The sequence below is a fragment of the Melospiza georgiana genome, chromosome 2 (assembly GCF_028018845.1).
Source record: "Melospiza georgiana isolate bMelGeo1 chromosome 2, bMelGeo1.pri, whole genome shotgun sequence".
NCBI classification, from domain to species: domain Eukaryota; kingdom Metazoa; phylum Chordata; class Aves; order Passeriformes; family Passerellidae; genus Melospiza; species Melospiza georgiana.
Window position 1 is genome coordinate 57,968,486 of NC_080431.1, and position 25,661 is coordinate 57,994,146.

General features: G+C 37.7%; 1 protein-coding gene across 3 annotated transcripts in view; it reads left to right on the top strand.

The window, feature by feature from the left end:
• DCLK1 (doublecortin like kinase 1) overlaps nucleotides 1-25,661 on the top strand; it is a 236,390-nt gene that overhangs the window by 139,272 nt on the left and 71,457 nt on the right. For all 3 annotated transcript variants that reach the window (XM_058045184.1, XM_058045185.1, XM_058045187.1), the window contains exon 5: nucleotides 15,477-15,593. In XM_058045184.1, coding sequence (XP_057901167.1) covers nucleotides 15,477-15,593 — 117 coding nt within the window. The remainder of the gene's footprint in view (nucleotides 1-15,476; nucleotides 15,594-25,661) is intronic.

Below are 25,661 nucleotides of genomic sequence, written 5' to 3' on the forward strand. Positions count from 1 at the left end.
ATAAATAGATTTCTTCATGTCCACTACATGAATTTTGAAGACATCTTTGTTTATTTCACCCAGTTTTAATACGGAGAATTTGTAACTCATTTGTAGAATATAAGTGTTTTTTCACTTGTGTTATATATTGTGGCTGAGCGAATCCCTGTAGGTCTGTGGAGCAGATGTGTTAGCACAGGCAGTGGAACAGCTTCATTCCTTCCCTCGTCTTCTGCAATGCAGTCAAATTCCGAATTGATATGATACGCATTAATTAAATATGAATAAATAAAATATCACCAGATAATGAAGCTGCAGTTCCCTCTGTCATATTAAATCATTGATGAGGTGCCTGTGAGTAGGAACTGTGGCCGGTGATGTCTCCTGCCTCAAAGTCTCTGATTGGTTTGGGGAGCATTTGTGTAAATTTTTCCATCATCCTTGCATCAATAGCCAGAAAAAAATCTTTTGCCTCAATAAAAAATACATGGATCATGATATCATCCCGCCTCATCAAGCCATTCTTTTCATGCCTCCTGACATCTAAATAGTTACTGAAAGTGGGCCAGTTTTTCAGATAACAATTGTGTAGTTCAACTGTGTTATTTTGTTATGTATCAGTATGTAATTTGCAAGCTTGTTAGAATAAAGAGGTTTTTAGGAATAGATGCTGAGTACCTCTATTACCTGTTTCTGTTTTTAAAGCCAGATTTACGCTATAAAAATATTAATTTTGGTGAAGGAATGGAAGAAATCATGAACACATAAAAATTCCTGTTTGTGCTTTCTGTTTCAAAGCAGCCCAGATGTTAATCCAGCTATTCTGGAGTCTGCAGATCCTACTTTGCTGGAAATAAGGTCTGAATTCAGTAATCATGCTCTTCTGAAAATGCCTTCTGTCCCCATTAATAGCTTTTGACCCATTTGAAACAGTTCTTCTGCATCCATATCTACGACTTTTGTATCTATAAGTATCTCAGATTTACAATACTTAATTTCAGACTCTACTGTTTGCACCGTATTCCTCGCACGTATGAGAGGTACATAGATTATTTGGTTTATATGTTGTGAAAAAGCAGATATTTGGTTTCATCAGATGCGACTGTTAGGGAAAGGAGCTCCTCTTTGAACAGTAAGGCAATTTTCTCATGAAACTGGTGACTTTAAAGGATGCTGCTTATTTGAAACAGTTCAGGCATCAGAATTCTATTCCCCTTCTTCAGCTGTTCCTGTTGATCACTTAATTTGTATAGCTCAGTCCATCAAGTGTTTCTTGCTCCTGGCTTTAGTCCATAACTGCAGTGGAAATGCCATTGCCTAGTCATGGTCTACAGAGTGATGAGTTGAGACTGAACAGTCAGAGTACTTGAGGGTTTGATTTACTATGTTCTCTGGTATTTCATCACTGAATTTGCACTGGCTTATAATACTTGTGTCTTTTTCCCTATATTTCTTAATTTTTAATTTTCTTTCCCTCAAAGTAATGTCTCTAGTCCTCTGCTTTTATATGTTTGATGAACTGAACCTTCTGTCACATAAAGATAGCATGGAGTAATAATAATTAGGAGAGAAATTTTCCAGGGGCTGATAATTTACTTTCTGTACCTTCACAGAATTCCTGTTAATACTAGAGATGCCCAAGTGAGATTTAAATAAACCCTCTCACACAGCCCAGCAGCCTGTTGCAGGAGCACAGAAGTTAGGATATGCTGATTTACCCTTCTGAGCTCCATTGTCACAAAGCTAGGTTGGTGCCACCACTCAAGTTAATTTCAGGATAGTATCTCCAGGTCTTTATGCTGCAGTCCTAAGAGTAAACGTGCCTCATCAAAAAATCCCCATTTGTTCATCACAGTCTTTCAGCACAGGAAAACATGCCTGATCTACATAACAGAGTTTTGGCATCCAGAATTACCTTTTATCTCCACAGGTTTGCATTCAGGCACGTGTTAACGTGGAGTAAGCAAACAAAGCCCAGCTTGTGGCACCTAAGTAGAACCACATGCCGAAAATCTAAGCCAGCAATGCAGCTGCCAGCAGATCCTCAGCGTGCATACATCCCAGGAGCAATGTCAGCAGCTGCGAGCCCAACAACATTTCTGGCAGTGATGTTTTCCAGTTTAGGCCTTGCCACGCTTTATATCTCTTGCCCATCTGTTTGTTTTGCATTGTGTTACATCATCTCAACTGCAATAGTTAAATTATAAAATCATCGGGGGATCACACGGAGAGGGAAGCTGCCTTGTTCAGGTTGCCTCAGAGAGCGCTTTCTATTCATAGACATTAGTGTCAGAGAAAGTGTAGAGGCATTTTTGTGGGAGGAACAGACATATGGGAGGCTGGGACTGACACACAAAACCATGGGGAGGTTAGAAGCAAATTGGAAAGTTAAGGCAAGGATATGTTGTCTTCAGTATTTCTACATTTCGGGTATGAAGTGGATTTATTTTGTCCTTGAAGAGATTCTTGTCTTTCAGACACTGGAAGAATGGAAATTAGGAGTTCTAGGGACTATTTTATCATTGGCATTGTTGTCTGTATCAGTATTTTGTGACTTTGATAACATTGTTATCTGGATACTTAAGTAGGTGATAAGAAGTCACATTCTCTCTTAGAATATCTAGAGGAAGGTACAAGTAGGCCCTGTGAATAAACCTGGTTTTTAAGTTAACTTTTGCAGTCAACTCTGCTAGGAATTTTCTGTATTTTCTTTTTTTTTTTTTAATATTCCTGTAAAAAAGAAAGTAGGTTTTAATGACTTTTCAAAGGAAATTAAGTTGCTTTTTGAGCATGTTTGTAGATAAGTTAGCATAAGGTGTTTAGTGATAGTTGTTCCTTATCTATTCAGAAACAGCTTCGGAGGGTTGCATCCTTTCCAAGACTAGGAATACTTTTAAATATGGGATAGTCTCAGCATTTTAAATGAATGTTTTAAAGAAGTAAGACTTTAAATGAAAAACATATCTGAGAAAATTTTGGAGGATTCACAAAGAATAATGTGGTAGAACTTGTTAAATTAATTATTTGTTAATCTTTCATACTTCCTACACAACTTCAAAAGCAGTGCAATATTTTGTCACGTGACAGTCCTCTTCAGACACTTACTTATAGCAGGATATCAACTGTTTAAAAAATTGGAATTGATAGGTTTCCACATTTGCAAACTTTATCAATCGTATCAATGGCTTTCATTTCATGGAAGAAGATCAACTCAAACTGGATTTATCTAATATCAGCTAAGTTTGTGCAACTTTCAGTGAAATAAGGTTACCAAAAAATAGTTGTAAAAACAACAACCCACTGAAATGCTAGACACTATCATAAATGATACCTATAACTTTTAGGGTAAAGTGTAAAGCATTGCTTTCAACAAAAACCAAGACAATGTATATATATACAGTCTTTTGATCCATAGTTAGCACTCCTTCTGTACCCCCTGCCTACACTCTTCTTGTTGATTATCGTTTAGGCACTAGCTGCATATTAACCTCTGATCCTTGCTTCACATGGTTACAGTCCAGAGTGCTTCAAAAGATTATGTAGGCTAATGTGGTTTTGATTGGTTGGCTTTTATTCTCTCATTCTCTCTCTCTTTTTTTTTTTTTTAATATCTTTTCGTGAGCTACATGGAATGGGTGAGCTTTTCGGTTTTCATCTAGGTTTTTTTATCTGGACATGCATGTGAACTTAAGAATGAAAGTTGTATTTTGAGAGCAGATTGAGTTGTGGAAAATGTAGATAGAGTCATCATGCCTTTTCATCAACTCTAGCATTACAAAATCAGTTTAGATCTGTCTAATGAAAGTACAAAAGCATCTAATCCATGAAGCCAGTAAGAAATATCTTCTTTCAGTAGGAAGTTCTGTCATCTAGTCAGTTTTGAGGGAATGTACATATATATCAATGGTATGAGACAATATTAGCCGATCAGACTCTGAATTGTCTGGGAAGGAGAAGGTCTGTTTTTTGGAGATATCAGTTCTGCTAATGTCATATTGAGAAAAATTCGAAAAGTTAATCATTCTGGCTTTTGAAGACAAAAAAAAGATTTGTATCTCAATAGTCTCCCAAGTCAGGAAATGATAATGATTTTAATTCACAATTAAGCAATCACTTTTCCCTTACTGAAATGTTCTTTGACTTTCACCCCGTTTTACATACAGTTAGAGTGTATCTCCTCCTTTTACTTATCTTTCAGCTAAATTCAGGCAGAAGTGCTGACAGTGAAAAAATTTTGGAGTACCTTTTATGAGTCATACTAGGAAGACTCAATCAAAAGAATCATGGAAGGGATTTGAGAGGTTCCATAGGAGGACCTGCCCTACCTAAATTGACTTTATAGGTTTCTGGCTAACGTGTGTGTGCAATTGGGGTTAGGGAAATTCAACAAGTCCTCCACATGATCTGTTCCAGTACTTCCTTATCTTTGCAGTTGAAAACAGGTTTTCTCATGTCTGAATTAATCTACCTTTTGGAAGCTTAAGATCTCTCTGCTTTGTTGTATTTGATATAAAACTAATTGTAAGATTTTAGTTTTTCTCATTTTGGCAGCCTATTTAGTATTGAAGGCTGCTGTTTTGTCTCATCACTTCTTTTCTGAAAAGAAAGTTCCCATTTGTATTAGCTCTCCTTCATTAGTCATATTTCCTCACGTTGAAATATTCCTTAGTACTCTCTTAATCCTCTGAAGGTGAAATCTTCATAAATGGAAAACAAAAAAGTGGATTTGTTGTGTTAGCTAACACTGCAGTAGTCCAGGGGATTAAGTCAGATGTTCTCTACAGAGGTGATGCCCTCAGAGGGGGATGATTCCATTTGCTGTAGTAGTTTATTTCAAATTCAGCATGTGACCCACTGCAACACTTACGTCCCTCTTTGCAGAACTGCTGCTCTGCATTTAAGGAACTGACTCTTGTAGTGATGGCTTCAACCTTTATTGTGTTGCTTATTCTTTTGTGGTTCTAGTATCTTGGACTTGTTGAATGTTATCTGTTTTTTTCTGATGACTTTGTAGTTTTCAGATTTATACTGTTCCACAATGCTTACAGTTTTACCTGTGGTAGTATGACTATGTAGTTATCTACAGATTTAAAATGCATTTAATTAATTGCATTAATTGCATATTAAGACAAATGTTGACCAGGAACTCTGGTGAGTTTCTCTGCTCATTGTCTCCTAGTTTGACAATAAACTACCCTGGTTAGCTTTTCCAATGCCCATCTTAAAAGCAATTTCTATAGATGGTATTTTCTAGAATCGCAGCTTGAGTTTCGAAGTTCTGAGCCTTATAATCTCTACTGTCTCTCCTGTTATCCTTTATAGGAAGACTACTTTGACAGAATTTATTCTTGACAAAACTATTTTGACTACTGTATATAATTTTAATCTCTTTAACCTTCAAATATATTGTTTCCTTTCTTGCTTTGTATTGTCTTGAATGCCCAGAGAAGGGCTAAGCTTGAAAGGGACTTCTAAAGTTCATCTGGTGCTGGGTGCCCAGGATCATGTCTAGATGGCTTTTGAGTATCCCTAAGGCCAGAGACTCCACCATCTCTCTGGGAAACCCATCCAAGTGCTTGGTCCCTTCAAAGTGAAAAGATGTTTTCTGCTACTCAGAGGGAATCACCTCTGTTTCAGTTGGTGCCCATTGCTTTTTGTCTTGCCATAACCAAAAGGAAGGGAGCTTGATTTGTCTTCTTTGTACTCTCCCTTTGGATAACTTTTCTCAGTAATCTCAAATAAGGGTGTCCTTTCTGCAACTCCCAGTTTTCTGTTGTGTCCCAGTTTTAAAGATAGGCATTTGCTTTGACTTTCTCTCTTGGATCTTTATCTGTCCTTCAAAATTCTCATAAAATAGTGTCTGATAGCTTGGAGTTTATCTTAGATGTGTCTTTAAACATTCTTCACATCTCTCCAATTTGAAAATGTTATCTAAAAACTCTCTTTGACATGTTCTCTTCTTAGTGTATCTTGTCTTCTAGTCTCACTGTTGTTAAATTTATGTTGTCTTCCTGATTGCAGTTAATCTTTTTAATGATCATTTAAATAAGAAAACCCCCCACAACAATTGGTGTCTCATATTCACCTGTTATTTAATGGATATTTTATATTTGTATATCCCTTGTTTTTTGCAAGACTCTTTGCTAATCTAACTAATTAGCTGTGTAAGCCATGGGAATTTGATTTGTGTTTAACTGTTATGACTGTAATCATTATCCCACTATAGTCTAATTCATTTCTTTGAAGAAAAAAAAAGGCTTTTAAAACTTAATACTTCACAATAAAGTTGTTAGACTAATAAGTGGGCAGATTTAATTGAAAAAAAAAATCAAAGCAGAGGTAGGGCAGCTTAAATACATATTTTGTTGCTCACCACAAATAAGTTACACAGAAAAATCTGTAACTTCAGGAGACCTTTCTAAAATGTATTAAAATTTAAGTGTTTTGAATGGATGTTTCTCAGTAATACCTTTAACTGATATTTTTCATGTGAGGATGATGTTCTGCAAATGAGAGTTTATATTTGTAACTGGGAAATGGCTTCAGCTTCTAAACTTCCAAAAGAGTAATTCGAAATAGTGAACAACTGAAAACAATTTATACTCCTCAGACAGCAAGTAGTAATACCAGAACACCAGAATTTGTTGGACTGCAGCACTGACACTTCTCTTAGACAGTAATTGAAAAAATATGTGATAGAATGCCTGTGTACTTGGTGCTTAGGATGCTGTTAATATATTTATCATATGGATTTGATAGGAGGTCTGGTTATTCTCAAAGTAAAGAAGAAAATTATTTTTAATGGGTAATAGGACAAATATTACCTCTTTGTGCTGAACAGAAAAGCAAGAATTTTGATGAAGAGAAGAGTTTGCAACTAATTAATTTGTACCATTCTCTCATTTCATCTCCAGTTGAATGAATAAAACAATACCAAGAAAATTGCCATCCAAACTGTGCAGATAAAGTAAGGCACTTCAATGTTGAATTTTTCCTGTGACTTCAGCAGTGATTTTTGAGATATCTGTTGATATACTATATGTCCAGTAAACAAGCTTTTGTCACAGAAAGAAAAGGAAAGCGATAAGCAAAGACATGCCACATTTCTTTGTTTCATGAAGAATAATGCTGTGGCCATAAATAAAAATAGCACAGGTGGTTGCAGTCGCAATTAGTTGTGCCATCTTAAACATTTCCAGTTAAAAGTAGTGATATTTGTGAAATTTTGGTCACTGCAGCTAGCATGGTACATCTGCAGAGGTGTAGGGAAAGGATGCTGAACACAAGGCAAACTAATGAACATTTTTATCGGCATTGGAAAATATTGGCTGAAGAATATTGAGCAAACAGTGATAATTAAAATCTCTGGGAGTGAAACAGAGTATGTGTCAAGACATGCAAGACATGTCAAAGAGAATATGTGCTAGAGGTATGTTTTAGCTAATGACAGAACTCTTATTTCAACTCAGTCTTCAGGTATCATAAAACAGTTTCCGATAGTCCAGTTTTAATTTCAGAAATTAATATTTTAATTCAGAAATTAATATTTTAATATTTTAAATTAATATTTATGCAAGTTCATTCACACTAATTCAATCAGAAGTATTTCAGATTCACTGAGACAAGCAGGTTTTTAAGAAGTATTCCAGTTTTTTCTGCCTAAAAATGCAGAACTCGAAAATAATTAGATATTGTGCCTCATCAGAAAAACTGTTGCAGTGATGAAAACTGTTTTTTCAATCCTTTTTTTTCTACTGCTGGAATCTTTCATGATAGAATCTTTCATGATAGAAGATTTCAAGATAGAAGATTCTGATGTAAAGCAATATTTAACATAATGTTGTTTTTGTAGAGAAAATATTAATGTGGAGCTTTGTGTGAGATGAATCTGACAAAACGGTTAGGACTTGGAGAAGGTGGGGAGATAAAATCTACTCATACACAGTAAAATTACAAATTACAGCAAAATCTTTTGTTATTGTTTGTATTAAGTAAAAAAGCCTATAGGTCTTTCTTACTAGTCCACAGATACTGCTTCTAATTAGGGTATTTTCACCAAAAATGAAAACCTAAAATTTGTATCTGATAATTCATGAATATCTGATAATTCATAGGATTCATCCTTTCTAACTTACAGGTTCCTAAGATAGGTCATAGAAATGAACACTGAAAAATGTTCCATTGAACATTGATTGTAGAAGGACTGTGGGGTGAATAGTTCATAATTCATCATATTTTTATCTAGCATTAGATGAGTTTATCCTCCCAACAGTGTCCTTAAGACACATGGAAGGAACATGTTCGGAGAAAGAATTGTAAATACTTGAAGAAACGTCTTGATTTATACGTAAATCTGTTTACCTCTTCTGGTAAATATTTAGTCTTCAGTGAATTTAGAAACATTTGAATTCAGAATCTGAAGATTATACATTAGAGTAGAATAATATATTAGTGATAATATCATATATTATGTAGTTGTAATAATACTAGTAGTGATAATACATTTCTAATGTCTTATGTCTCAATGAGGTATTTTTGGAGTAGTGCATACATCTGAAAACATTCTTAGCTATGGTTAAGAGATTTGTGTTCCTGAGATCTTTCAAGATTCTCTTTTCTTGATGTGTAATAAGTAATAGATGGCTTTAATAGTTTGTACTTTACTGTATATACTTACCCCTGTTTCAAAATTGGAGAATGATTTTTCACATGAAAGAAAATCTAGCTGTTTCTGTATTTTACACCCCAATCAAAGAATATTTCTTTGCAGAAAAAAAAGGAGATTTAGGTAATTGCTTCCACAAGCATTTGGCACACAGTAAAGTAGAATTCCTAATCTTTATCATGTGTGGAAGACCAATTACTGGTAAGAAATCAAATCAGAAGATCCAATGTCTCAAAACCCTATGCATTTACAGTGACATAGAGCTTAGAGCATGGGATCAAACTTAAGGATTTTGCATTCTACACATACATCGCTGTCCACCCGCATCTGCAAGTGTTCAGGAACACATTGAACAGGAAGACATGCAGGAAAAAAATTGAAGCAGGCACAACCATGACGATAGAAACTTAGAAATTACTTAAACCTCTGTGAAATGCTCTATATCCCTTTCATTTTTGGAAACTGCATGATAGTTACCCTTTTGAACATGTTGTAATTGCAAGTCATAGCTGCCAGTGATTGATCAGTTGAGTAGGGTGAATTGCAGTGTGTATCAATGCCACTAGACAAGAGGCTCTTGCTGAAGAGAGTGAAACTTAGTTCTGCAAACAGAAGATTACTGGCATTAATTGAAGGCATGAATACAGCTGAAAAGTAAAATCTTATTAGCTGCATTAAGAATTAGCAGCATGGGACAAATTACCATTAACATTAAAAACTGAAATTGGTACTGCATTTGGGGTAATGATCCATTGATTGGCCTCAGGACATTGCTGGTGACGCTAATGTCTTTAAGCAGTGGTAAAAGGCAGCAGCCTGGAGCTTACAGCAAAGTGGCTTACCAACAACCACAGACATCCCTGATCCTCCCCCCTTGCTTATCTGCAGGATACAGCTGTTGCTGAAACCAAGTTAAATGTTCTCGTCTTAGAGAAACAGATTGGCAGGGATACTGAAAATATAAAATCTATTCCCAACACACAGACCTCAAAGAAAAGCAAAACACAGCAGAGAGTGATATTTTTGCCCAGAAAGAACTCATGAAGGCCATACAGTCAACTTCTGAGTTGCTGACAAGTAAGCCTTTTTGATCTCCTGGTAATTTAAATAACTTTTCACAGTCTTCTCTAGAAGCACATTAAGCTTTTTCATTTTATGACACATTTATTGCAGATTAGTTACTCTCTGCTGCTTTTTTGCCATTGTAAAATCTAATGAGCGTAGAAGCTAATGTAACATTTTCGAAATGAAACATCATGGGGCTGGAGACTGCAGGCATTGTGATTCCATGTGTTAGCATCCTTTGTTTACTTTATGCTTACCTCATTTTATCCATTTTGCAGCAGGAAGAGTCAAGAGCTCACAAGTATGTCTGTTGGGCTTCCCCCCTGATTCTGACAGTTCCTGTTGCTGATTGACACCACTGTACAATCACAGTAACTCTATTTTTCTTATCTTGTCCCTACAAGTCTTAATTATGTCAGATTGTAACCTTGGGGTATTTTCTCTTTTTTTTCCTCAGCCCTATTGTTAATGTGCAAGAAAGGCCTCAGAACTCTGTGGTAATATTCCATAAAATAAAGGGACTGCGGTGTTACATTTTTAGCCTTGCTGCTGTTAGTCTGTACTTCTCTCTCCTACTTTATAGCTTTGTGTGTAGTTATACAATAGAATATCTTATTGCAAGATGTTTTCACTGGAAAATCATTCTTATTTGTATAATATTTTGAGTTGGAAAACAATAAAGTCTGTAAAGTTCAAACTGTAAAGTTGACCTTCTTTTGTCTTGCATTACCATGGGTGTCATCATTTTGTTCCTTTAATCTCAGTCAGTCAATGGTGAGAGGAAGGACTGGGGTTTCATGAAACATTTCTTTCCTTACTAAACATAATATAGAAACACTTGGTGTTTCTTCTTGGCTGGGAATGCCATGCCCACATGAGTGAGAAAGGCAGTTGTCCCTTCTGTCAGGAGTTCAGATCTATTTCTGATACAGTTTTGGCATCAAAAGAAAATTGGGGGGAAAACACTCTTCTGTTACAGTACTTGCAAAGTAATCCAAATACTGTTGATGAGGAGAAGGTATGTATTAATTTGCTCACCAGTTTAGATTCGGTGTAGAAAACACAGTTTCAATAAAACATGCATTTTTCTTTTGTTTTCTCTGTACACACAGAGCTTTCCTACAGCAACAGGCAAATTATGGTAATGTCTTAGAGGAACAAGCAGTGGTTGTGTGGTTACTGAGTGGGATCTTTGCCTGCAGTAAAATTTTACTTTACAAACTAAATGTGACAACAGAATTGCATGCATAAACTGTTCCTGGGAGCTGAGACCTATTTAAAACAAGCAGCCTGGGTACACTCTGCCCATGACTGGAAATCCTTTTAGACTCTGGAACTAGTCCTGACCTAGTCTTTGAAAGCATGTGTTTCTTGAGCCTGCTGCGTGCAGTACTGAAGGCTTTCCTACATGGCTCTCCACAGGCCATGCCATAGCTCATGTCCTTTAAGAATAAACTCATAAACCCATAGAAAAGATGGCACTTGACAAGTTTACCTTAAAGAGAATATATGCTTATTTGAACTGTGACCTTTTAAAATTTCACAGCCTGTGAATTATTTTTGAGAGGAACAAGAAAATTGTGCCAAAGAAGTTGATAATTGAGCTCAAAAGGGTTTAAACAAATAGAAAAATAGGAAAAAAAGATGGTATTTCTGTGACATAGATTAAATAGGACTCAGTAGAGAAAGGGAACTGACTCTACCTAGCACGTGATGCTGCATCTGGAATGCTGTGTCTAGCTCAAAGCTCCCCAGTTCAAAGGAAACATCATTAAACTGGAGGCAATTAGAGAAGGACTATCATTTGGGGTAGCTGGAGCTTTTGCTGTGTGAGGAGAGGCTGAGGGAGCTGGGGTTTTTCAGTGTGAAAAAGGAAATTGCTTCAGGGGTACCTGCCAATAGCCTCCAATGTCAGAGGGGCAGCATCTCTTCTCCATCAAGGTGGTGGAGTCAGGCTTTTCACAGTGATGCTTGGTAAGAGGGTGAGTGGTGATAGATACAAATTGAAACAAAAGTTTTAGACTGGATATAAAGAAAAATGTCTGAGACACCAGCCTCACTGGAGTCCTGGTAGACAATATCCACTGCTATCCCTGAATCTGCCAAGCTGGTCATTGCGTTGCAGAGTTATCAAATTGGTTGAGCATGGCTTCCTGTTAGTGAATCCATGATGATTGCTTTTGATGGTTTTCTTGTCCTTAATGTGCCTTGAAATTATTTTCATGATTCATTTATCTGTCTCTTTCCCAGGGACTGATGTGAGGCTGATTTCTGTAGTTCCCTGGGTATTCTTGAAGATAGGAGTGAGATCTGCTGGGTCTTCAAATGGCTATCCCAATCATCACAATCATTCAAAGACTATTGAGTGACTTCACAATGACATCATCCAACTCCATCAGCACCTGCAGGGTGCATCCTGTCAGGTCCCATGGACCTACATGTGTCAGTTTTGCTTAAGTATTCTCTAATCTGATCTTCTTCCACTCAGAATAGTTTTACCTTTCTCCAGACTTTCACGCTGCTTCTAGGACCTGGGATTCCTGAAGGTTTGGCTTGATAGTGAAGACAGGCAAAGAAGCCATTCAATACTTTAGCTTTTTCCACATTCTGTGTCATTGGTGCCCTATCTCATACACTGGGGCCCTGTTTCATGGGTGTGCATTTTCTGTAGTCTTCCTTTTATTCCCTTTGTGTGTAAAGAAACACTTTTTATTGCTCTTGATGTCTCTCATCAGACTCAATTCTAATTGGATTTCAGCTTTCCTAACTGTGTCTGTATGCTGGGACTTGGACTATATACCTCCCAGGTTACCTGTCCCTGCTTCCACCTATGTTATGCTTCTTTTTTATGTTTAAATTTGGTCAACAGCAACATGTTCATCCATGCAAGCCTCCTGGCATTTTTGAACATCTCCCTGCTTGTTGAGATGGACTGTTGTGGAATTTGAAGGTGATCTTTTAATATTCCTTAGCTCTCTTGGGTCCCTCTTCTCTCCAGGGTCTTATCCAATGGGACTCTTCCAAGCAGATATGTGAAGAGTCCCAAGTCTGCTTATCTGAAGTCCAGAACTGTGATCTTGCATTTTGCCCTCCAATCCCTTCACAGTACTGAACTCTCCTATCATGGTCACTGCAGCCAAGGCTGCCTTCTGCCTGCACAGTCCCAGAGTCTTCCCTTTTTTTGTGAGAGCGAGCAGAGCATCTCTTCTTACTGTTTTTTTCTGTCACTTGGAATGGGAGGTTGACACCGATGTTCTCCAAGATCCTCCTGCACTGTGTATGCCCCAAGTGGGTTGACATGTCCCCCAAGTCATCCAGGACTATGAATATAAAGCTGCTTCAAGCTTTGAGCAGGAAACTGGACTAGGAATTTCTCATGTCTCAACTGGATTATCCTATGATCCTGTGATGCTTGTACATTTCTTGGATTATCATATGGTCATTTGTGTTTCCTATGGAGAGAGATTGTTTATCCGCAAGAGGTGACTTCCTCTTAGGGCAGTATGCCATTTGTGTGGGGTTACTCACAGGTCAGGGTCTGTAAGTGCCCCTCAGGATGATTTGCAAATGAACTGTGTTTGCATGGCCACGTTTTGGAGGTGGGAGAGGCTACAGGGGTGGCTTCTGTGAGGAGTTAGCAGCAGCTTCCCCCATGTCTGGCAGAGCCAATGCCAGCTGGCTCCAGGACAGACCCATTGCTGGCCAAGTCTGACCCAGTTAGATACGGTGATAATGCCTCTGTGATAACATATTTAAGACTGGGTGTTTTTAAGGTATTGAGAGAACCTGAATGAGTATTAATACTTGTATTAAAATAAGAGTTAGGCTTTAGTATGAATTGTGGGAGAGGTATGTAGACAATTGTTTTCTTTACATGCTGGAAAGAGGAGAGCTTTTTACATATTGCATAAAGTAGCTGTTTTCTTCATAGACTCCTAAGTTCTTCAACGAAGCAAATGATATATTCTAATGGGTTTCACTTGGTTGAAGCATTCTGCTTTATTTACTTATTTATTGTTGTTTGTTGACCATTGGAATATGCAGTTCCCCTTCCTGACTGTCTCCTGTGAATGAGCACCACACTAGGATTACATCACAGTTTTAACAGGCTGTTAGATGTTTGAAAATTCTGCATTTTTGTTTACAGGCAGATAAAGAACCTGCTTACATTTGCATTGTATATAATTTCTGGAGTAGCTGTTTATGGCAATAAATCAATGTAAGATTCCTGCTGTAGTTACCTAATGGCACCTAATTGAAAGCTTTCATCTGATTCCACCTGTTTTCAGTAGATAATTTCCTCATAGAGTAAATGTTTTTCTCCATTTCCACTGTTAGGTATAAAACAAGAGAAGTCATCAATGAATCACAAAAAAATGTCAAGAGAAAGAAATTAGCTACTATTGGGCATTAGGAATGTGGAGACTTTGGTAAGAAAAGCTTCTTTGGGAAGATCAAGGCATCTCTCTGTTCCTCTCAGCTCTCACCTGTGCTGGATGTTTCACTCAGTAACGCATCAGTTCTTGCTTCTATTTCCTTGAACAGCTTGATGAAAGACAAACAGTTAGGGCAGCCAAGAGAAATAAATTTCATTACATCATTCTCGGGTGTATATGTTTAAGTTAATTAGTTATGCTCAATTTTATTTCTTTGTTCTCTAATCTGTCTAAACTATGTTACAGGCTCCACTGATCTGTGAAGACTAAATAATGTGCAGGCTTGTACACGGTATTTTCTGACTAGGAAGAAAAAGCTCTTGTTTATTTCTCTTAACCTTTGTTGAGGAACTTTAACCATGGGAATAAAATAGGAAACAGGTCTGGTACAGAACTAAATGTTTACTGATGTATTTTTAAACAAGTGAAGTGTACTGACATTGTCAGGTGAAGACAGTGTAAACATTGCTGCAGAGTTTTAATTGTGTACTGACTAAGAAGTGGATTTTTTTTCTCAACTGTGTAATATGTCTGATGATTAATCTAGTATCCATTAGGAGTGCAAGACATCAGTGCTATGCACAATAAGTTCTTTCATCCCCAGGCCAAGAACCATTTTGCAGTCGTAATGCAAGGATGCCTACATATCTGTGTGGGTGTACATAAACTCTAACCTGAACATCTTGTAGTGTTCTCGAGTGGGAGGGTAATTTCGCCTCTTCATTGATTTTACTGATGTCTCTTATGAGCGAGCAGTGCCGTTTCCCTCACCTGTGATGAATTGTGTGTGCTACACAATGTGGGCTATTGCTCACCAGAGGATTAAGCAGGAGCAACAAACCTGCTTTATTTTCTTCAAACCTTTCATCGGTGGAAGACAATTGCGTCATCGTGTTCAATTGTAACATATTGATACAGAAACGAAGACTTCCGGTTTTTCTAGAGGAGACTGCCTCGGCTGACAAAGATGCTTACATTGCATCTGGATTGTTTACAAAAAATGGCTGTATTACTTGTACTGAAATCTTCAAAAGCAAATAAATTTTATGAGTAGTCTCAGCACAGTTAAATTAAGCTGTCCTAAGTACCTGCAGTAACCATGGAATTTAAAACTCTGGATTACTGCAGCAGTTCTTTGTCTGGGATATGGTACGTACTGTACTTGGATTTTAATGGAGCCATTTATACAGATTTTATACTTTCTCATAAAACTCCTCAAGGTGAATGGAAACAAGCGTGGGCTAAATGTTTTCACTTCTCAATACTCTTTCTGTTACAGAATCTTGCTGGCTTTCTTAATTGCTAACTTATGCTGTTTCTTTGTCTTCTAGAATGTCGGGTGGTGAAATCCACTTCCTATACTAAAATAGCTTCGAGTTCACGTAGGAGCACCACCAAGAGCCCAGGCCCATCCCGACGCAGCAAGTCTCCTGCTTCTACTAGCTCAGGTAAAGCAAGCAAACAGTCTTTCTTCGCAACAGCAACCATTCTGTTCCAACAGAATGGGCAACGCACTTAAAATAATTCCACATTTCTGTGGAAAAACATTGAATGTATAAAATAGTTGATACTGAAAATTCGTGTGGTTTTCTCAGTGACATCTGAGGTCAAGTGTCTTCCCAATACAGAATAAAGCTTCAGCATCTTATAAATCATACTCTGGCATTACAGTGGTTCAATTCACTTCATTTTTTCAAGCATATTTTTGCTTCCAATACCTAAACACGGAGGAAAAATGATGTATGGTAGTCTTTATACTAGGAACTGAATGAGAAAAATCCAAAAAGTAGCCCAAGTTATGGAGCGTAAGAGCTGTGTTGCTGAAAGTGTAATTTTGCAATCTTTTTTAATTTTGTTTCTGAGGGAGTGAGGAAAGGATTTATTAAAGATCATGAGGATATTGAGGATATTGGGCGGGGCAGAGAAAGAATGCAGTTACAGATGTGAATGTGAGGTGCAAAGATAGCTGAGGAAGAAATGTCAGAATTGACCTAACAAACCAGTGATACAGGCTGGAGAAGACACAGCAAAAAACTTTCGAAAGTTCTGTCTGAAGGGCCTTGCTTTGGCTGCCTTTGCAGTAGCTCCCACTAGATAGCTGATGAGTTTTTCAGCCCTGCAGTTTTTCCCTAGCAGAAAAAATAAATAAACCAAAAAGTGAATTAGATTTCCAGTACTGGTGCCTGAAGGTATGAATAATCCTTGGTGTGAGCCATTTGAGTAGACCCATTCAAGCATTTGCAGCATTGCTTGTGAATACAGATTTTGCAAGAAGCAAACATTAGAGCAGTCTGGAAGCCACCTCCTTCTTTGCCTCAGTCTTCTGCCAAGAGGAAAGCAAGTGGCATCCTGAAACCTGCATCCAGCACCATAAGGTCTCTGTGGGGAAGTGGTGATCAGAATGGCCCGGTGCTGGTTTCAAAGAGGGTAGAGATAGACCAACTTGAACTTTTTTTTTCTTTTACAAAAAGACAAAGATGAGAAAAAAAGATCTTGCTCTGGGAAGGAGGAAAGTGGGAGAGACACAATGAGGGACAGAGGTGTAGATGTAGGTAGCAGGGCTGGGAGGCGACTTGCCTCCTACACATCCTAGAGAACAGCTGAGATACACAAACCTGAATAGAGGTATTGGGATAAAATATCAGTTGTGAGGAACAAGTCCAGAGTAGCTCTTTCATAGATATGTTAAGTTAATTTCTTTGTAGCTAGGTGGATCAGAGTTAAATTTAACTTTAAGGGCAGTCCTGTTTAGTGTGTGAATGTTACAGACTCTGAGGTTTTTTTCCTAATGAATTTGTGGGTAGAGATAATAAACATTGAACTGTGTATGCTCATTTCTATGTGAAATAAGTGAATAATACCAAATCTATGGGGTTTCTATGGGACTAGCAACGTTTTTTTCTGTGTTGAATATCGATACCATGTTAGTTTTGGTCCTGAAAGAAGTAATACTCTTTTTACTTAAAGGTTCCGGGGAAGTCTAGGTGAGGAAATCTTAGCTTCTTGCAGTCCACTTCTGTAAATGTCTGAGCAGAATATATTACATACTTCAAAAGATCAGGAGATTATTTTACAGCCTATGGAAAAATGGGAATGTTTTTACTATACAACAACAATAATTAATATATCATTACATTTTTAGCAAGAAGTGAAACAGTGTAGTGAAAATATTAAAAATGCAAACTATTTTGGATGGTGCTGTGCTGATGACAGATGTAACCATCTTAAACATTTCTCTGAAAATATATTTATGGGAAGTAGGCACATGTTAGTTTGTCACCAGCAGCATTTCTTCAGGGTTCAGGTCTAGGACCAGTTTTGTTCAATATTTTTAATAATGTTCTGGATAGAGGAGGTGACAGTGCCAGTAAAAATTTTGAGGATGATAACAAACTTGGAGGTGCTGAGGACTCTGAAGGAACAAGATGCTTTGCAAAGGGATCTAGGTAGGTTGGAGCATTGGGCAATGATTAATGGGATGGAGTTTAAGAACAAATACCAAATTCTGCACCTGGGATGGAATAATGCCAGGCATGAGTGTAAGCTGGGAGAGGAGTGGCTGGAGAGCAGCTGTGCAGAAGGGATCTGGGAATGCTGGTTGGCAGCTGGCTCGTTACAAGTCAGCGATGTGCCCTGGTAACCAGGAGAGCAAACTCCAACCTAGGGTGTCTCAAACACAGCTCCACCAGCCAGGTGAAAGAGGGGATCACCAGGATGTGTTCACTGTGTACAGTTCTGGGCACCACTGCTTACAAATGATGGGAAAGGGTCCCGAAGTGGGCAACAAAACTGATGAGAGGGCTGGAAGGTATGTCCTATAGGGAGCAGCTAAGGACTTTGGGCTTGTCTTGTTGTGAGAAAAGGGCTGAGGAATGACCTAATTGCTTTCTACGGCTTCCTGAGGAGGAGATGTGGAGATGAAGGTGCTGAGCTCTTCTTTCTGGTATTCAGTGACAAGGCACATTGGAATGGTTCAAAGCTGCAGGGAAGTAGGGAAGGTTTAGACTGGACATTGGGGAAGCATTTCTTTTTGAGAGCTTTATCAAGCATTGGAACAGGCTGCCCAGGGAAGTGGTTGAGTCAGCATCCATGGAGATATTTAAAAGATTTGTAGACATGGCACTGAGGGATATGGTTTAGTGGTAGAGTTGGCAGTGCTGGATTAACAGTTGGATTTGATCATCCTTAAGGTCTTCTCTGGTCTAAACTACTCAATGATTCTATAGCTAGGAATCATTCCTTTACAAAGAAATACTGTGTGGTTGCTTGGATGACAGGTGCTCACCAAAGCCACTCTATTGTGAAGCTCCACTTCTCACCTAAATGTGCTGAAGTTTTGATCAGCCCTGAGTTGGTCAGGCAGTTGGACTAGATGGTTGTTGTAGGAACCTTCCAATGGAACTATTCTATTTTATTCTGTTGTGTTCTGTCCTATTCAATTTTAAATTTGTTAAGCTTAAAAAGGATAAACAACTGAAAGTGTTTCTATAGAATTTATTTTTAGTTAGGGGAACAGCTCTGATTTGGCTGTATCTCTGCTTTTTGCAAGTAGGTCAAATTTTGTGAACATTACAATAAGCCTATTTCTAACCTCACATACATGAGTACTTAGATCAGTATTACTTTCAAACAAGGAAACAATATTGTACTAAGCACTTGCTATCAAGAATTGTTTTTAAGTCACATATAGCTAAAACTAGTCAATGATTTTTTAAAAATGCAATTTTATATTAGACATTGCATTTTTAAAAAACAGTAGTAGAAAGAAAGAGGACAGTGGTTTTAGACAAAACCCAACATTCTCCCATGAAATGCAGAATGGAGAGATTTCACTTTTCTGCCACCCAGCAAGCATAAAATTGCTGCTTGTTTCTTGGAATTCTGTGTACCTGTGACAGAAGCAGAATAGAGAAATTGCCGTCTAGCATACATATGAGCTAATAATTTTTTTCCATGAGGTCTACATTAAATATCTCAGTACTAGAGAAGCTCCTGAATGACTTGTGCATAGCTGGAAGTTATGCTTTTGTTGTTATGTTTTTACTGCTAAGTGTATGTACGTGTATTTTTATTGTATGTTGTTAAACTGCTTTCAGTTAAACTCTAAACTACTTTTAGAGATTTTTCTTGCATTAGCAATAAACAGGGAAAATAAGAAGAAGAGTAGGTTCTTTGTTCTGATCAAAGACAATACATACATATTACAAAAAGTTAACGGTGTATCATTTTCTGAAGAATTTTGTCTCAGAACAAAGTTGGAAGAAGTAGGGATAAAGGAAACAGAAAGCACACTTGGTAGTGTACCCTTGACAAAAAGCTGAGAGAGGTGAATGGAAAAGAGCGTGTTGCTAATTAGAAAGAATTCAATTCCTTTTGTTTCTTTTTGATTCTTGCTGCACTTTGAGAAGTCTGCACATTCTAATTGCACAAAAGGATCATATTTCTGCTTCAGACTTAAATTAATGTTCATATCAAGAAAATACACATGGATAATTACATGGGCCTAAAAAGGAAAGTTCCATAGACAAAGACTATGTTAAAAAAATATTCAAATCTCAAAGTTAGATATTAAAACAGGTAAAATTGTCGAATGAAGAGATATCCTTGAGTTAACTTTTATTCTTTTGTGTATGCATCTGTAGTATGGTATAGTCTTTAATGCAAGTATTCAACAGCATAGCTGATTTAGATCATCATTTTTGGAGTTAATGAAGGCAAAATCTTGGGCCATTTTCCCATTATTAGAGAAATAAATGTATAAACAAGGCTAATACACGTAGACAATCTATTCTGGTTTAGGCACTTAAATGCCATCCTCAACAACTGTTTCCCTTCTTTGACACAGAATTTCAGGTAGTCAATGAATTAAGCCAGACTTTATCTTACACTAACGATTTATTAATTGGATGAAGTCCATGAGTTCATTTTTCTGAGCAAATGGTAGTTTGGGGTGATAAACTTCTTCAAATTCATCCCAATAACATCTGAAGTTGCTTACAGAAGCAAAGGACTTACATGGAGGGATTGGTCATTTGTTTTTCTTTGTCTTCTTTTTGCATCTCTAAGTCTGGAACAACAATATTTTACCAAAACCAGTGCTTTGAAGATAAACTCAGTAATGTTAAATTATTTTGGGGGAAATTCTGCTTGAAGGCCCTTGCTTTCCATTTCAGTCTCACCTTGTTGTAGAGACCGCTGACTCTGTGAGGAGCAGGCAAAGGACCCTAAATGTCCCCTCTCCCGGGGGAGCCATCACCCACTGTCCTGGAAAACCATCTCCCTCATTGTCTCATCTGCTACTGGGGAAAAAGGACTCTTAATGACGATTGCAATGCTCTTAGATGACTTTCACCCTTTGCAGGTGCCTTTTGCCCTCGGCTGCCCCTAAAGACAGCCTCCTTGGCTGAAAGCTCTATACAGAACCTACCATAACAGCACTTTCAGGCTTTGCAGATACATGACTATGGGAATAACATCATGGGAATAAGAGGATGAGAAACACCATCTCACAGGTTCTAGAACACACTGCAATGGCAGCACAGGGCGAAGTGGGGAATCTGTGATGGGAAATCAGGCTGCAGGGTTGCAGGGAAAGACCCTTAATGAAACCACAGGCTGCAAAAGTGATCAGGGCCACAAAGGTTCAAGTCTGTGCTCTGCTTAGCTGAGGGCACAATAAAATGTATCCGTCTGTGAGAAACACACACTCACTGTTGTTTTTTGAGCTATGCAATCTGCAGTGAGCAAAAGGACAGCATCTGCCTTTACACCATTTTTTGGCATATTTCAAAGGCATGTATGCCTTTACATAGGTGGTGTTCACCTTTTTTCCATCTTTGTTTTTTCACTTTATTTTTTTTTTGTAACAGAGCATATGTTTAATGCACTTATATTTTCCTGATAGCCTTCCTGGCTCCTGAGAACAGATGCATCCTATTTTTATATAAAAACACAGAATAATGTTTTCTTCCAAGAGTACAAGTAAGCTAGGAAGATCTGTGTAAGGGCTGACTTCTCCGTTATTATGTTTTCTTCAGTTTGTTATTTACATCTGACAGTGTTTCAAAACAGTACCACCAGACAGAAATCTCTCTGCAGGAGGATTGCTTTCTGCCTTTTTACAAATCCATTTGAGGTATTGTCTGCTTCAAAAGGTTTTCAGTCTAAATAGAGAAGAGAAGCATGGAAAAAGGCAAAGAAGAGAAGCAGAGAAAAGATAGTGTGACCTCCTGAGTAGGCAGAAGGCTGATGTCTGATTCCAAGTGCAATAGATAATCCTACCTCTATTTAATTTTTCTGATGTCTTCTTAAAGCCTGTAAACCACTTTGATGTGGTTTTGTTGACATCAAATAATATTTGGGAAAGTGCATAATAAAAGAGAAATTTAATTTTGGTGAGACTGGGTATCAGCCCATTGCTGGTGACCAAAAAATTATGAATGTCTGATGGCTATTCAGTAGCTGGTGGCTTCTGTCCAGCTGCCATTTAACACCATTGGTGGCAGCTTCAGTGTGGGTGAAGAGGTAATAGATTCAAAGAAAGCAGCATACTGACGTCTTCATCATCGTTATTTTTAATCAAATCAAGAACAGCATGAGATGACTGGAATTACTGTACCCTTGGTCCATTAAATTAAGGAAAGATGCTGCATTTGGGTGAACTCTGGTTTACCTTCTGAAATTCCAGCTCTAATTTTCAGGACTTACTCTCAACAAAAGTAGCTACTTTTTTTTTTTTTTTTTTTTCCAGTTTGACCACCTTCTTCAAAATTGTTTCCTTCTCACTTTTTTCTCCCTTCCTGTTTCCCTCAAGTTATCACTCAGAATATGTCAGATGCTTGAAATCTTATTTACAATATCAATTCAGGTGTTAAAGTTTGGTTTTAAAAAGTTATTTAGGAGTTTGGGTTATTCAGTGTGACAGGTGACTATTTCAAGAATACCTGGTATGTGCCTATTCCAAATTGATATGTGCCTATTCCAAATGTCAAAGGGAACGTAGTGAGGAATGGATGGAGTAGGTCATGTTACCAAAGACTGTGTGAGGTTCTTTCTTAAATTGTACCTGAGTAAAGAAATTGTGAAACTGCATATTAAATTAAAGCCTAATCAAAACTGTCGATGCTCCCTAAAGAAAAAGTGGATATGGAAATAGGATCTTATGGAAGCCATTCCTAGGTCAGATGCTTGTACTTTTCTCTGCTTGTATAAAAAAAAAAAAAAAAAAAAAGAAAAGGAAGTAGAGGTGTTCCTCTGCATTAGGGTATGTTTTCATTGTCTGGTGGTTCAACCTTAGGCTCTTATCCAGAAGCAGCCCTCCTTCAACCACCTGACTCCAGAAGGTCTTTTGTATCCCAAAGGAAAAAGCATGAGATATCATATTGTCTTCATTCACACTGTTACATTCACTGTTATAATTTTTTAGCTGAACTTTCCTATTCATAAGGTACTCAGCTGACTGATTTTATGATAAATATGCCGAAGCAAAAATTTCCTAAAGGCAAGAGCACACACCCATGGGAGTGATGGAGTCATCCTGCAGACCCAGGGATTTCCAGATGATTTTTGCTTTGATCTTGGCTTCTTTTTAATTTTTTATTTATGATGTTTGTCTTTGACACTAATCAGTGAAAACTTAATTTTCATAATTCTATACTCAGTAACAAAAACAAGGGTTGATAAGAGAAGTTGATTTGGTTATGTTGAAAAGTTTAACCCTCTTAAAGGATGAAAAGTGAAATGCTAAATGAAGGAACGTGCTCAGAAATTGCACTCAGTTCAAACAGACTGATTTGAGAATCCTCATCTTTCTAGTTAGGCAAAACAGTCCAAAAGACAGATTTTCATAAAATCTTATGTGCACAGGGATGTTCTCCTGATTAGTACTACATTAAATTAGCAGACAGTTTCATAGATATCAGCTGAAGTGGGGAGGAAAAAACCCCAAGAGGCACTGAGCTTCTGAGACTGGAGGAAGCAACAAATACTGGTGGATACCAGGGAACTGCATTTTCCAGGCAGTCCCCTTTCTTCTCAGATATAAGATATGCCTTCAGTATCTGTGTGTCTGCAGCACTTCTCTGCTTGCTAGTGCAGACATAGGTGACTTGGGGTTGAGGTGGAAGTGCCTGTGTGGGGTTTACAGTCCCTGCTGAGCTCTGCACAGCTTGGGCTACACTGTGTGGCTGCCACGGGTACCAGGGACTAACAAGGACTGGTATATTGGTGCCTGCTGGGATGGGGAATGTATACCTGACCTGTAGGTGATCCTTTCTGATCTGTTAATCTGTTGATCAGGTGAAAGTTCTGTGTGGGTCTGTCAGGCCTTGTCTTCAGTGGCAAAGGGATGTTCTACTCTTATCTGTTGAACTTTTTGACATAAACTCTACAAAAGATTGAAAATAAAAAGGACAGTTTAGCACCAGTTGAAATGAATGCAGTATCTGGGCTTTTTTCTTAACCAACTGCATGCTAAGGTAGAACCTCTAAAGCCTTGTCTTCTTCAGGGAGTCATACTGAGGGCACTTGCCTAATGTGGTGCTCTGTGCACACTGTCTTTTGTCTTGTTAAGACAAAAATGACAAGATGTACAAAAGTAAAATACAAAAGCAGAATGGACAAAAAGGCAAGATATGGTTTATTTCCTAAATATCTTCTAACTACATAATCTTACTGAGACAAAAATTTTGTTTTGGAAAGGACAGTGAAAAACTACAGAAGTAATTGCAGCAAGGTCAAATAGTAATCTCACATTATCTCCTAACAGTTGCTGAATATGACCTACACATGTTGTGACTTGTGAAAATAATTTTTTAGCTGAACTTTCCTATTCATAAGTTGTGGCTGCAAAAAAAAGCCTGCACTGTTCTTTTCCCTTAGTGTCCTCTTTCTTCTTCACACACACTTTTGTGTTTGGCAAACCTCTTTTTTAAACGCACCAAGTTATCTCTATGTGTTTTATAAAGTACAATATGCTAGCACATCCATCGGCAACTCTATAGGAGACTGATTGTACTGATTTTATTTGTGGCTTCTCAGACTGGCACTCAATGCTTGAATTAATTTTTTCCTGCTTTTTGTTTCTATTACTTAATGAAAATATGCCCTATCAAAGTTTATTTTTTGGAATGCCATCAAAGTACTTTTTACTTGCAGCATTTTCATTAGTTTATTATCATAGTATTATTAATAAATATTATCATTTATTATTTATATTATCGTATGAAAACCTATTTTGCATTTATCTCAGTAGATGCTGGTATCCAGCTTTAATGTTCTATTTTATGGGTTTCTCCATCCTCATGTGTGTGCCAGGTGCTGGAAAAGCAAGTACAAAGACAGGTTCTTGCTCTGTTGCACTTCCTCAGCAAGAGAGGACAGTGAGAAAAGGGGTTCACAGCCAAGCGGTTGCATACATCTGCTCTGAGCAGCCACAATAATTTTGGTATTGTTACAGCTTTTTGATACATATTTCACTGGTGAAATTTTGAACTGATAAATCTTCTTCTTAAGGTGATGGGAGGGCGCTGTGTGTTAAGCTGAATCTATGACCCTTGCCATTTTATGAATAAAAGTGACAAGAAGCCTCTTGCCTCACTCAATAAAATGATCAATCACTGCAGTGATTTACCAATTTCCTATGTCTTTATCTACATCAAGGTTCCCTCTAGGAACATATGCTGTATCAGTCAGTGAGAAATGCAGAGCAGATACTGGATAGAAATGCAGTTTCCAACAAAAATGCATTCCACCTAGAAATGGATTTTAGGGCAATTTAGTCATCAGGAATGCAGTATTATTATTAAATCTTACAGCTTTTATTCACATATTTGTTGATATGTTTTCTGGTAATGAGCAGCTTATGTAAGAGTGGTGTAATGATTGTAAATGGAGTTCAGGAAGGGGGTCAGAATCACTGCAGTCTCTTCCTGCTACACAGCACCTAATATCACCTCTATTTGCAAATTCAGTCTAATGACTCATAAGCACAGGAAGCCATAAACAAAAGGCTATAAAAGGAGGGCCCCTGGAATGTCCTGGGAAAATATCGGAAATTACCATTTCTGTCCTGTTGCAATGTCTGTCTTAAGGATTATATTAATAATATCAGTACTAAGAGTAATGTAATAACAGTGATAGCAGTGTATATCTCCAGGTATGTAGAGCATCCAGAAGGATTCATCTTGTGTAGCTTTGGAAGTTTACACTGCAGTGGAGGCTCCTAGTAGATTATTCATCAGGTCAGGTTTAGATGATAGCTTCAGGATGATACAACTTCTGTTGTGACAGCAACTTGGTTAAAATAAAGTCAAGAAAACTACTTCAGATGTAGAAGCCAATACAACAGGTATGTAAAGATTGGTAAAAGGAATTTCATCTCCAGAGCTAATTGCCATCTCTGGAGTTTCCTAATCAGCTCTCTATAGGGAGTCCTTGTGAGCTCTCAAAAATCCTGGTGCATGTTTTATGTACAGGCACCTTTGTATTTTGGATATGGGTAAGGAGGTGAGAAAAGT